The sequence below is a fragment of the Parus major genome, chromosome 19, assembly GCF_001522545.3.
Source record: "Parus major isolate Abel chromosome 19, Parus_major1.1, whole genome shotgun sequence".
Taxonomy (NCBI): Eukaryota; Metazoa; Chordata; class Aves; order Passeriformes; family Paridae; genus Parus; species Parus major.
Genome location: NC_031787.1, coordinates 5,636,998 through 5,649,355, shown reverse-complemented (window position 1 = coordinate 5,649,355; position 12,358 = coordinate 5,636,998). Strand labels below are relative to the sequence as shown.

The following is a 12,358-nucleotide window of genomic DNA, read 5'->3' as shown; positions in this document are numbered from 1 at the left end:
GGCCAGGGGGAACCGGGGGGCCAGGGGGAACCGGCAGGGAGGCTGCTGGGCATCGCCGCGGAAGGATGAAGCCGCACTTCAGCTCCTACTTTTATCATTAGAGGTGTAAAATAGGCATTTTACAGCGCCTCACCTTCCCAGGATTAGCATTTAGAGAGGCTGGAGAGGATCAAACAGCAGATTTGCTGGTGCAATTAGCCCAAATGCTAACGAAAGGAAGCATGCTGGGGTGCTGGCAGGGATGCTGAGCACCCGCACACTTTGCTTTGCCCTGCTGGTGGCCCCGTGCTGACCCCACACCCCGTGCTGACCCCGTGCCCTGCACAGATCCAGGATTTGGCCATCCGGTGCGTGCAGAAGAACATCAAGAAGAACAAAGGGGTGAAGGATTGGCCCTGGTGGAAGCTCTTCACCACAGTGCGACCCCTCATCGAGGTGCAGCTCACCGAGGACCAGATTCGTGGCAAAGACGTGGGTATCCATGCTGGAGCATGCTGGAGGGCTTGGGGGAGCCTTACTCTTGGATAGGGCCCTGCAGTGGGGTGGGATGCAAGACCCTGCAGTGGGGTGGGAAGCAAAACCCAGGGAAGGGTGGGATGTAGTATCCTGTGGTATGTTGGGATACTGGATCCCACAGTGGGTTGGGATGCAGGAACTCATGATGGGGTGAGATGCAGGACCACGTCTGCCCAAGCCCCGTCAGCGCCAGGCTCGAATTGCTCCCTAATTTGTGAATCAGCATGTCAAGAGCTGGCTGTTGCTTGAGCCCAATTACAAGCGTGGAGAATGGAAATGAAACCGTGTGCCGAGAGGCAAATGCGGGGGCTCCATTCGCACTGGCAACCAGACACTGGTGCACCCGCTGAGCACGGAGCTGCTGCCTGGCTCAGCTTTCACCCTGACCTGCTGGGGCCAGGCACCTGGGTGGGGGCACCTGGGCAGGAGCACTTGGGCCCCCCTGCTGCCCCCCCAGCCTATGCTGGGACCGGAGGAAGAGGGAGGAAGATGTTAGTAGCCAGACATGCTTCCACAGCACTGGCTGGTGGTCCCTGAGCATCCTGGTGGGCCCCCTCCCTCCCCACCTGGGATGGGTGCACCCAAATCCTTCAGCAAGCTGCTGATGGGTAGATTTGCTTCCTCCTCCTCTCCCAGGGGATGTGGGTACCCCTCTGCAGCTTTTCTGGGACTGCCTGGTATTTTGACACCATTTATGGGGTTGAAGTGCTCACGACAGCGGAGCGGGTTGGGGAAAGTCCCTGCCCAGCCCTTGGCAAGGGAGAGGAGCCCCGGGGAGCCCCCACCCTGCCCATCCTGCACTGGGGGGTGCTGGGGAGGGGCAGGGAGCTGCCAGCCTCCTACCCGCCAGCCTCTTCCCTGCGCCTGCCCCCTCCCTCACCACCCGCTCTGTTGCAGGAAGAGATCCAGCAGCTGAAGAGCAAACTCGAGAAGGTGGAGAAGGAGCGTAACGAGCTGCGGCTCAACAGCGACCGCCTAGAGAGCAGGGTAGGTCTTTGCCGCTGCTGGGATGGGGTACGGGGCCGTGCCAGCCTGGCCCAGTCTGTGGTCCCATTGTCCCTGCCACCCCCAGATCACAGAACTGACATCGGAGCTGACGGACGAGCGGAACACTGGCGAGTCTGCCTCCCAGCTGCTGGACGCTGAGACAGCTGAGAGGCTGCGGGCTGAGAAGGAGATGAAGGACCTGCAGGTAAATGTGCCTCTCCCTGGCCTCGCAGTGTCTCGTGTCCCTTTCAAGTGCTCACCACAGCCACGTCCCCTCCCAGGCCAAGTACGACGCCCTGAAGAAGCAGATGGAGTCGATGGAGATGGAAGTGATGGAGGCTCGGCTCATCCGGGCGGCCGAGCTCAACGGGGAGCTTGACGATGATGATTCAGGTACTGGCACACTCTGCAGTGTCCCATTCTCCCCGTGCCACCCCCACAGCCCCTTGGTGACCAGGTTTCCCCACACAGGTGGTGAATGGCGGCTGAAATACGAGCGGGCAGTGCGGGAGATTGACTTCACCAAGAAACGGCTGCAGCAGGAGCTGGAGGACAAGCTGGAGGTGGAGCAGCAGGGCAAGAGGCAGCTGGAGCGCAAGGTGAGTGAGGGCTCAGCTCTGGGGACTCCCTGGTCCTCTCAGCATGGCTAGGACAGCAGGGACATGGTGGCATCCCAGAGCCCTCACTGCCTGCCTGTGCCTGCAGCTGGCAGACCTGCAGGCGGACAGCGAGGAGAGCCAGCGGGCACTGCAGCAGCTGAAGAAGAAGTGTCAGCGCCTGGCTGCTGAGCTGCAGGACACCAAGCTGCACCTTGAGGGACAGCAGGGACGCAACCATGACCTGGAGAAGAAGCAGCGGAGGTGGGGACCGTGTGCTGACTGCGAGGGAGACGTGGGGGACACGCCTCTGGCAAAGTGGCATTACCATTTTAGCAGGGATTTGGGCATCTCACCAGCTCCTACTTGGCTGAAGTGTCTCCAGCAGGATAGGGCTGCCTGAGTTGGATGTGTTTGTTGTGGAGGGGATCCCCATGCCCTTTTGGGGGGCCCAAAGCTTAGTGATGCCATGTGGGGTCATGCTCCATAGTGGAGGTTGCTAGTGCCCTGTATCTCCACTCAGCACACGCTGCCATCCCGTCCCCTCTCCCAGCCCCAAAGTTTGCTAACGTTATTAAGCAGCAGGGACGCTTTCATCTCATTATGGTAATGATCACACACACAAATACAGCGAGAGAATCCAATCTAATTAATTTCAATTTCCGCGGATTGGAGTCTATGCTAATGCAGCTGTTTATTACCCAGCACAAGGAAAAATGGGGATTAGCTGCCGAGGTGTTTAACGCAGGTCACAAACTCAAGCACAGGGTTGTTTTCCAAGCCCCAAAGGCAGTGATTTCGGAGCAAACCCGGCTGATCCCATCCCAGGGGCACTGGGAGAGACTGCCGTGGTGCTGCTTGGCTACAGGCTGTACTGAGCACTCCTTCAACAGGGGCTCCAGGGGGTTGTGTGTCCCCTTTGGGGATGGGACTGGTGCCATGTCACGTGGAATCCCAGCACTGGGATGCAGCTGTGGGAGCCAAGGTGCCACAAGAGCCCATCTCTCCTAGAGACCCCTCCATGTCCTCCTTGGTGGGTTTGGTGTGCCCTTGGGGTAGCCAAGCCCCTGCCATTGGCAGCCACAGTTCCATGGGCACATGCTGGTCCTGGAGAACGGCTGAGGTGCTGCTGGGGTTGGTGCTGCACTCCCCATTAGCACGGAGTGAAGGCGTCATAAGGAGAGTCTGAGTGACTCGTGCCACCGTGCTGGCAATTAAAGACTCATCACCAGTGTGTTTCACACAAAAACCCAGCAGCACACTGCCCTTCCCAGTGCTTGCTGCTGAGGGAAGGGGATGCTGGGTGCAGTGCCCCTGGCATAGGGCTGAGGATCAGTCCCCGGGGTGCTGAGTGCTCCCCCCACTCTCCCCATGCAGGTTTGACAGTGAGCTCTCACAGGCACATGAGGAGGCACAGCGGGAACGCTTGCAGCGGGAGAAGCTGAGCCGAGAGAAGGATGTGCTGGTGGCTGAGGTCTTTGGCCTCAAGCAGCTGCTGGAGGTGAGTGGCCCCCGGACCCTCCCCAGCCTCCCAACCACTGGGTGCCCTGGGCTGACAGTGACCCTGTCTCTTGCAGGACAAGGACTCGGACATCGCAGGGCTGACACAGAAGGCAGAGGCGCTGGAGGCAGAGCTGCAGGACATCTCCTCCCAGGAGTCAAAGGATGAAGCCTCCCTGGCCAAGGTGAAGAAACAGCTGAGGGACCTGGAGGCGAAGGTCAAAGACCAGGAGGAGGAACTGGATGAGCAGGCTGGAACCATCCAGATGCTGGAGCAGGTACGGCAGGGAGGGGCGAGGTTTCTGGGTGGGGTGGTTTCATGCAGGGCTGTTATTACCTGGGCCAGGCTTGCCTGGGAAGAGGAGGCGGTCGCCCTGAGCCCAGCGTCAGGCCCGGCATCACCGCGGCCGACACGGCTCCCGGCCCTCCGTGCCATGGCCCAGCAGGTCACCATGGGGCGGGCAGCCCAGCTGGCCTCAGAACGGGGGGTTTTCAGGGTGAGTGGTGACTGGAGAGTGCCATGGAGGGGTACCCACATCCCCTTTGCTCTAACCACATCCCCACCATTTGCAGGCGAAGCTGCGGCTGGAGATGGAGATGGAGAGGCTGCGGCAGACCCACGCCAAGGAGGTGGAGAGCCGTGATGAGGAGGTGGAGGAGATCCGGCAGTCATGCCAGAAGAAGGTAGGGCTCTGCTGTGGCCCCTTTGCCCAGGAGGGCCTGGGATGCATCCCCATGCCCTGGCCGGGTGCTGGGAGCTGCCAGCCGGGCACCGTCACACAGCACCCAGCTCCCATGCAGCCAACCACAGCCTGGCTACACCGGCCCAGCGGGTCCGACCAGTTCTTCTGCTGCCCAGGCCAGTGCATGCCGGGCTCTGTGCCTCTGGTTGTGCAAACACCCAGCTCGTGGGGTCACCCAGTGTCCCCAGGGGACACGTGAGGAGGGGGGTCATGACCCCTCCCCGCCACCCTGACCAGCTGCCCCCTGGCTGTCCCCAGCTGAAGCAGATGGAGGTGCAGCTGGAGGAGGAGTATGAGGACAAGCAGAAGGTGCTGAGAGAGAAGCGGGAGCTGGAAAGCAAATTATCTGCTGTCAGCGAGCAGGTGGGTTGAAGGGCAGCTGGGCACCTGCCTTGCTTTGGGGACCTTGAGGTGGCCATGGTGGGGTGGACACCCCTCTGGCATGGAACCATGGCAAAGTTTCCCCTGCCACAGGCCAACCAGCGCGACTTTGAGACAGAAAAGCGCCTGCGCCGGGACCTGAAGAGAACGAAGGCGCTGCTGGCTGATGCTCAGATCATGCTGGACCACCTGAAAAACAACGCACCCAGCAAGAGGGAGATCACCCAGCTCAAGAATCAGGTGTGCATCTAGACACTCCTCATACTGCAGGCTTTGAGGGGCACAGGGTGTCCCTGAACCTGGCCAGGCACTGAAATATATCCCTGCAGCTGGAAGAGTCAGAGTTCACCTGTGCAGCCGCTGTCAAGGCCCGCAAATCCATGGAAGTGGAGATCGAGGACCTCCACCTGCAGATCGATGACCTTGCCAAGGCCAAGGCAGCGGTGAGTGGGCTGTAGTTGTGATGAACCATGGTGGGGCCATGCCCCATTTGCACCAGGGTGGCCCCACACTGTTTGGAGTGGGTTTGGGGGGTGAGTGCCCCATTCTTGGGATACACTGAAAGACATGTGTGGCTCCCTGCAGCTGGAGGAGCAGCTGAGCCGTCTGCAGAGGGAAAAGAATGAGGTGCAGAGCCGGCTGGAGGAGGATCAGGAGGACATGAATGAGCTGATGAAGAAGCACAAGGCAGCTGTGGCCCAGGTGAAGGGGAAGCAGCAGCTGCACCCACTCCACCCACTCAAGATGTGTCTCTTGGAGCCAGCACAGTGGGATCCCCACTGATGGCCCTGGTGTGTCCTGCAGGCATCCCGGGACCTGGCACAGATGAATGACCTCCAGGCACAGCTGGAGGAGGTCAGCAAGGAGAAGCAGGAGCTGCAGGAGAAGGTGAAGATGCACCCTGAGTGAAGCTAGGGCAATGAGGAGCACCCAGAGACCTGCTGCCCACGCCATGTGGGGCTCTCTGCACTGTGGGGGTGCAGAGCAGTCCAGTGGGAAGCTCTCCATCAGGATGGGAGCAGCATGGCCAGCAGCTCTCCTCCAGGACAGCATGGCAGGGGGGCAGGGTGATTGTGGTTGAGGCTGAGGCTGTACCCTCTCCCACAGCTGCAAGGTCTGCAGAGCCAGCTGGAATTCCTGGAGCAATCCATGGTGGACAAGTCGCTGGTGAGCCGGCAGGAGGCCAAAATCCGCGAGCTGGAGACCAGGCTGGAGTTCGAAAGGACGCAAGTCAAGCGCCTGGAGGTAGTCATGGGGCTCTCCCTCTGCTCCAGCTGGGACAGGGGTGCAACAGGACCATAACAAAGCTTCCTGAGGGTCTGCTGAGCACCTCCCCTCCCCAGGACCCCCCACGCTGCAGCCCTCCCCCTCTGGCAGCCCACCCCTGTCTCCACAGGGAAGGCTCCCTGCAAGCACTGATAACAGTAATCCACCGCCCAGCTCGGCAAAGTGCTGCTCTTTCCCTGCATCGACTTAGGGAAATTATAGACTCCCCAGTCCTGCGAATGCAGCCTGTTTTATATTCTGCCTCCGCAGCTCTGCCAGGGAGCGCGGCAGCTTAGCTCTCCTCTTCATATTTTCCAAGCTATTATTTCCTTCCCCACTCTCTCTGCCGGGGCCATAAATATGCAGCGGCTGGCTCAGTGGCTGGGGAAGAACGGGAGCTATTTTTTCCCTACGTTACATGTTTTAATTACTTCACACACAGTTAAATCTATTTTTCCAATTCAACAAAGCCCTTGCTGTTGTTCTGCCCCTTCCCTGGCCTTGGGAGGGGGTGGTTTCTTCTCCATCTCCTTGTGTGAATTGATGGGAGTGGAATCCATCCTCTCATCATCCCCTGGTGGGTGTCGGGGTGAGGGTGGACCTGCAGGGTGAGAGGTCCGTGGGGGTGTTTGGGGTGACCCTGCTGCTTGGCAGAGCCTGGCCACTCGGCTGAAGGAGAACATGGAGAAGCTGACGGAGGAGCGGGATCAACGTGCGGCCGCCGAGAACCGGGAGAAGGAGCAGAACAAGCGGCTGCAACGGCAGCTCCGCGATGTCAAGGAGGAGATGGGCGAGCTGGCCAAGAAGGAGGCAGAAGCCAGCCGCAAGAAGCACGAGCTGGTGAGGCAGCCATGGTAGAGCCAGGCAGGGGACAAGGGGGTGTTCCCTAAGGAATGTGGCTCATCCCACTCCCTCCCTGCAGGAGATGGACCTGGAGAGCCTGGAAGCTGCCAACCAGAGCCTGCAGTCAGACCTGAAGCTGGCCTTCAAACGCATCGGGGACCTGCAGGCAGCCATTGAGGATGAGATGGAGAGCGACAGCAATGAGGACCTCATCAACAGGTGAGGGCAGCTGGGACCGGCTCCCACGCATCCCTGGGGGTCACCGCTTGCCCTCGCCACTTCAGAAATGCCATGGAGACCCCTTGGCTCTGCCTGGCCCTGGCAGGATGCTGTCTGTGCATCCGTCCATGCATTGTGCACACGTGCATCTGTCCATGCATTCGTGTCTGTCCATCTGTGCATCGGGCACCTGTGCACACAGGCATCGGTCCGTGCATCTGTGCATCCATCCCTCCGTCCACCATCAGCCCCCATGAGTTTCAACCACTTGTGGAGGTGCATGAAATGCATCCAGAATCCTGCCAGCTGGCTGGAAACAGCCCAGGGAGCCCCAGGAGCCAGGGCAGCACAAGCTGGCAGGAGGTTTGGGATTGCTGGGATCCAGCCCAGCCCAGGATAGAATTATAGAATCATACAATTGTTTAGGTTGGGAAAGACCTCTGAGTTAATCGACTCAAGCCATTAACTCAGCACTGCCATGTTAGCACTAAATCATGTCTCCAAGTGCCACATCCACACATTTTTTTAATATTTCCAGGGAATGACTCCACCATTTCCCTGTTAAAATGCCTGACCACCCTTTTGGTGAAGAAATTTTCCCTAATATCCAAGCCAAACTTTCCATGGTACAACTTGAGGCTGTGTCCTCTTGTCTTGTTGCTTGTTCCTTGGGAGCAGTGCCTGACTCCCCTGGCTACAACCTCGTTTCAGGAAGTTGTAGGGAGTGAAAAAGTTCCTCCTGATCCTCCTTTTCTCCAGGCTGAGCCCCCCCAGTTCCCTCAGTTGCTCTTCATCAGACTTGTGCTCCAGACCCTTCCCCAGCTCTGTTGCCTTTCTTTGGATACACTCCAGCACCCAACCTGGGATGCTGGGATCCAGCTGGATGCAATCCCACTCCAGGGGCACAGGGCAGCCTCACCTCCCTCCCCTGACCCTTCCCCATAATTTAATTTGCCCACATCTGTTTCCCACCCACTTAGTATTTTTATTTTTTTTTTCATTTTCCTTTCATTTGATTTCTTTTCTGTTGTGTTTCTCCCCCCTTGCCCCCTCCAACCCCTCCCAGTTTGCAGGACATGGTGGCAAAGTATCAGAAAAGAAAGAGTAAACTGTGAGGAGCATCTCTTTCCTTCCTCCCCTAACCCCCACCTCACCCCCAGGGGCCGGGGTCCCGCATGCCACTGGCCCAACTCTGCATGCCCTAACAGCACCCACGGCGCGGCACAGCACGGCACAGCACGGCACATAACCACATCCCACGCATGGGGACGGGATGAGCCCCTGGGATGGGGTGGGGGGGCGATGCTCTGCCGTGGCTGATGACAAATGTGTCAGCATGGGGCAGCAGTGGAGCCCTGCTGCCACTAATTAATACCCCTGTCCATGGTCACTCCTGCAACCTGGGGGTCCTGCTTAACTAATGGCATGTTTGCCTGGACATAAACTGTGTTTGATGTGGAGCTTAATTCCATTGATCAGAAAACCTCAGCTACCCCCAGAACTTGTTTTCAGGGCTTGTTGGGTTTTTTTGGTGTCATTCTGTGGGGTTTTTTTGTTGGTGAATTTTTTTCCCCCCAAGCCCAGTGTTGCTGAGATATTTTGCAGAGGAGGGAGATGCACAGGATGGAGCTCATTGCTCTGAATTTAAAAAGAGAAGGATTCATATACAGGGTCTGTCCCAGCCTGTCCCTTGTGCTGTTTGCCTTCGTTCCCAGGCAGGGAATAAGCGCCAAACCAGGTGGATAAAAGGCTATTTAAGATCCTGTGATACATCCCATCCTTTCCTTGGAGTGGCCTGGTGGGAGCAGGGTGGCAAGAGGGGACCACACTGCTTCAATTTCCGTATAGATCCCAAGGGTGCTACCATAGCCCTAATGAAAGCAGTAAGCAGTGAGGTATTAAGAGAGATTTATTCAGGGATGCTTTTAGTGTGGAGGAATGGATTTTGCAATGCAGACAGCACCTTCTTTCTAAAGGCAATCAATATGGTTACGAGCGGCCGTTATAAATTAGACGGTTTAAGCCAGATAGGGCTTTTTTTACACTGGGACGTAAATCAGGGGCTCTCGGGCATGGCAGGGCTGTAAATCTGCCCAGTGTGCTCCTGCGCCCGCCGTGCGGGAGTCGTTTCTGTTCCGCCTGCTAAACTCCTGTTTACCCGGGGCCATCAGCATTGCTCTTCCTCGCTGTAAGTCTGCACTCGACGGTGGCCTACAAAATGAACCCACTTATTTCCTTCCCAGTCCTGGAGCTGGAAATCTCCTGTGTTTCTGGAGCTGTGCCCTGCCTGCTGCCCCAAAGCCAGGCCTTGCTGGAGCCATGCAGTGACAGGGAGATGCTGGGCAGAAGGTGCAGGAGCCCCTTGGGCAGCCACAGGGGTGGTTTGGGGGTGCTTCAGGGAGCCCTTGGCTTGCAGGTTGAACCATGTGTGCAGATTATGTCCCACAGATGAGGAAGAACCATAGGAAGGGGTTTCACCCGTGTCAGGGTACACAGGCAGTGAGTACTGGAGAGGTTCAGTGACTTCCAGTGCACTTCCATCTCTTGAGCACCCAAAAGCTCACTTGCCCCTTGCTGACCTCTTGCTTTCTTCTACCCTCACCCGCTCCTCCGGCAGCGATGGTGACTCAGATGTGGACTCAGAGCTGGAGGAGCGTGTGGATGGGGTGAAGTCTTGGCTCTCCAAGAACAAAGGCTCCTCCAAAGCGCTCTCGGATGATGGCAGCCTGAAGGGCAGCAGGTGGGTGCAGGGCTGGCGGGCACAGGGCTGGTGGGCAGAGGATGGGCTGAGCTGTGCTGGGACATGGACAGGGCTCGTGGCTGCCCACGGGATGTGGTGTTTGGTGACGTGTTTCCACCTGGTGCTTGTGTGGATGGCCAAGGAAGGGTTAAGCAGCTCTGTCTCCACTGGGGACATGTGTCCCCCCACCCAAGGGAGCCTCCCTGGTCCCCCTTCCCTCATCCCACCCTGAAGGCATACAAGGCATCCACAGCCTCTACCCCATCTGCCTCCCCAGGGCTTGCAGTGCTGGGCTTTAGCTCTGTGCAGCATTCCATCACTCCAGGATTGATTCCCTGCTCCATCCTGCCCTTCTCTGTAGCCCTACCCCATCCGTCCCCACACCTCTCAGAAAATGTTGGCAGAGGCGGGGGACCATGCCCAGGTGCACCCACGGCATGGGGCAGGGGCACACAGCCCCACTCGCCTTCCCCTTTCCCCTGGAAAACGCTTGCCTGCTGAGCGCAGATTGCTTTTATCCAAACCCAATTTCCTAGCAGGGCTCCAGGAGTCCCAGGGGACTCCCTCCCTCTGCCGAGCAGGGGGGAAAGATCTGAGCTGGTTTCTGTTAATTGGTTTAATTTATTCAGCGGTGCAGATGTAAAACATTTTGTTATTGGAGATAATTCCACCTTTTCTGAAGTCGGGAATCAAACGCAGCGGCTCCAGGTAGCCGACAATGAAATAAATTGAAGGCAACACTTTAAAGGGGAATCAAAGTGCTGGGCTAGAACAATTCCCACATTTACATGACATTTTTTCCACGATGCCATTTCCCGCTGACGCACATTGCCGAGGCCGCCTCTCCCGGCCCCTCCTTCGCCCGCTCACCCCCGTGTCTCTCTTGTCTCCCGGTGCGTGCGGGGCCGCGGTGCCGCGGTGCAGGTCAGCCCCTCCGGACGGCCCCGAGCCCGAGGAGCGGCCGGTGTCGGTGTTGAGCTCCCTCAGCTACAGGAAGCGGCCGGGTCTCAAGGACTCCATAGGCGGCCGCGGGGATGAGCAGACGCTGTTCAGCGCCCTGGGCGAGCGGCCGCCTTCCCCCGAGCGCCCTCCGCGCAGGGCGGCCCGCGGCGGCGAGCCCCAGGACCGGGCGGCCGTCATCACCCGCGCCTTCGCCGACGCCAGCGGCCGGGCTCGCCAGGGGCTGGACAAGCGCTGGTCCGTCTCGACCACCGACGTAGAGAAAGCCTCTGTCGCCTCCGCCCCAGTGAGCCGCGTCTCCTCCGCCTCCTGGCGCGGGCTGGAGGACGGCGATGATGGGGATGAGGGGTGCTCGGTGCTGAGCTTCGCCCTCTCCAGCCCCGGCAGCTTGCGGAGCCGGCGCGGGGGGCCCGAGGACCGCCCTGAGTCGCGGCTCTCCCTGGCCCGAAGCCGCCTGGATGAGGCGGACGAGAAGTCCCGCGGGCAGCCCCTCCTGGGGCGCAGCTTCTCTGTGCCCCCACGGCCCCGCAGCGCAGCGTCCGAGGAGGAGGGTCCTGGGGACCCCCGTCCCGTGCGGCACCGCTCCTACCTCGACCCCGACCTGGAAGCCGCCATCCAGGAGGTGCTGAGCTACCGCCCGCTGCAGGCCAGGGGCTACTCCAGCCCCGAGGCCGACTCGGGGGACGATGGCCGGAGTGTCAGGAGTGTCAGGAGTGTCCGGAGTGCGGCCCCTCTGGGCGCCGCTGACCGCCCCTCCGGCAGCCTGCGCCGCTCCGCATCCGCCCTCGACTTCTCCCGGCACAGCTGCCGGTGCCGCAGCAACTCGGGCTCCTCCGAGGAAGAGGAGGAGAGGAAGAAGAAGAGCTCCAAGAAGCATGCCAAGAAAAGGAAGAAGAAATCCAAGAAGAAGAAGAAGAAGCAGCAATCATCATCCGAGTCCAGTTCCTCCTCCGAGTCCTCCTCCGGCTCCACCAGCTCCTACCGCAGCACCTCCAGCGTCAAGAAGGGCCCGAGAGGGGCGGGGAGCGAGGAGCCGACACGTCCTGCTCGGGACAAGAAGGAGGAGAAGCAGCGGAAGAAGCAGGTGGACAACCTGATGATGAAGTACCTGTACCGTCCCGAGAGCGACTGAGGCAGGAGGTGGGAGCGGTGTGTGCCGTGCAGCATGAACCTCCCCGTGTGCCACTAACTGCTCGCCCTAACCCTCTCCTGACTCCGGCAGTTCTCCTCCGCCGGCATGGGGCACCCCGGCATGGGGCAGCCCTCTGTGTGTGCCTGCAGCAGCCCTGCTTTGGGGTGCTGCAAGGCGTGCTCAGCGCATCTCCATCCGTGGGGAGATCCCCGGAATGTCCTCAGCAGGACCGGCAGCTGCCCGTGCTGCAGCGTGTGCAGGATTAGCAGCTGCGGGACGCCAGGGAGTGCTAATCCCTTCCTGGCTCCCCAGCCATCAGCCAGGACACATCTGGATTTATTCTTTCAGGAAATTTTTAAGGGTTTGATGGGCAGTGCAGCCCCCAGGAGCAGAGGGGAGTGGGATGGGTACTAACACGCACCCACTGCAGTGTGTGAGCATGAGGGGAGACAGCACCCGGGGTGGGGGGACCCAG

The 12,358-nt window shown here is 59.4% G+C and overlaps 1 protein-coding gene across 11 annotated transcripts in view; it reads left to right on the top strand.

The window, feature by feature from the left end:
- MYO18A (myosin XVIIIA) overlaps positions 1–12,358 on the top strand; it is a 31,804-nt gene that overhangs the window by 18,159 nt on the left and 1,287 nt on the right. For 6 of the 11 annotated variants that reach the window (XM_015646770.2, XM_019008643.2, XM_033518847.1 and 3 more), the window contains 20 exons: positions 328–471; positions 1,414–1,503; positions 1,589–1,708; positions 1,785–1,896; positions 1,975–2,102; positions 2,209–2,363; positions 3,477–3,600; positions 3,677–3,877; positions 4,173–4,283; positions 4,601–4,705; positions 4,817–4,963; positions 5,053–5,166; positions 5,309–5,425; positions 5,528–5,611; positions 5,831–5,968; positions 6,644–6,829; positions 6,912–7,051; positions 8,118–8,162; positions 9,669–9,791; positions 10,716–11,891. In XM_015646770.2, the coding sequence (XP_015502256.1) occupies positions 328–471; positions 1,414–1,503; positions 1,589–1,708; positions 1,785–1,896; positions 1,975–2,102; positions 2,209–2,363; positions 3,477–3,600; positions 3,677–3,877; positions 4,173–4,283; positions 4,601–4,705; positions 4,817–4,963; positions 5,053–5,166; positions 5,309–5,425; positions 5,528–5,611; positions 5,831–5,968; positions 6,644–6,829; positions 6,912–7,051; positions 8,118–8,162; positions 9,669–9,791; positions 10,716–11,883 (3,552 nt within the window). In that variant the 3' untranslated portion in view covers positions 11,884–11,891. Of the gene's footprint in view, positions 1–327; positions 472–1,413; positions 1,504–1,588; positions 1,709–1,784; positions 1,897–1,974; positions 2,103–2,208; positions 2,364–3,476; positions 3,601–3,676; positions 3,878–4,172; positions 4,284–4,600; positions 4,706–4,816; positions 4,964–5,052; positions 5,167–5,308; positions 5,426–5,527; positions 5,612–5,830; positions 5,969–6,643; positions 6,830–6,911; positions 7,052–8,117; positions 8,163–9,668; positions 9,792–10,715; positions 11,892–12,358 lie in introns of those variants that run through there. The other 5 variants (XM_019008647.2, XM_019008644.2, XM_015646774.2 and 2 more) reach the window with 3 other exon arrangements.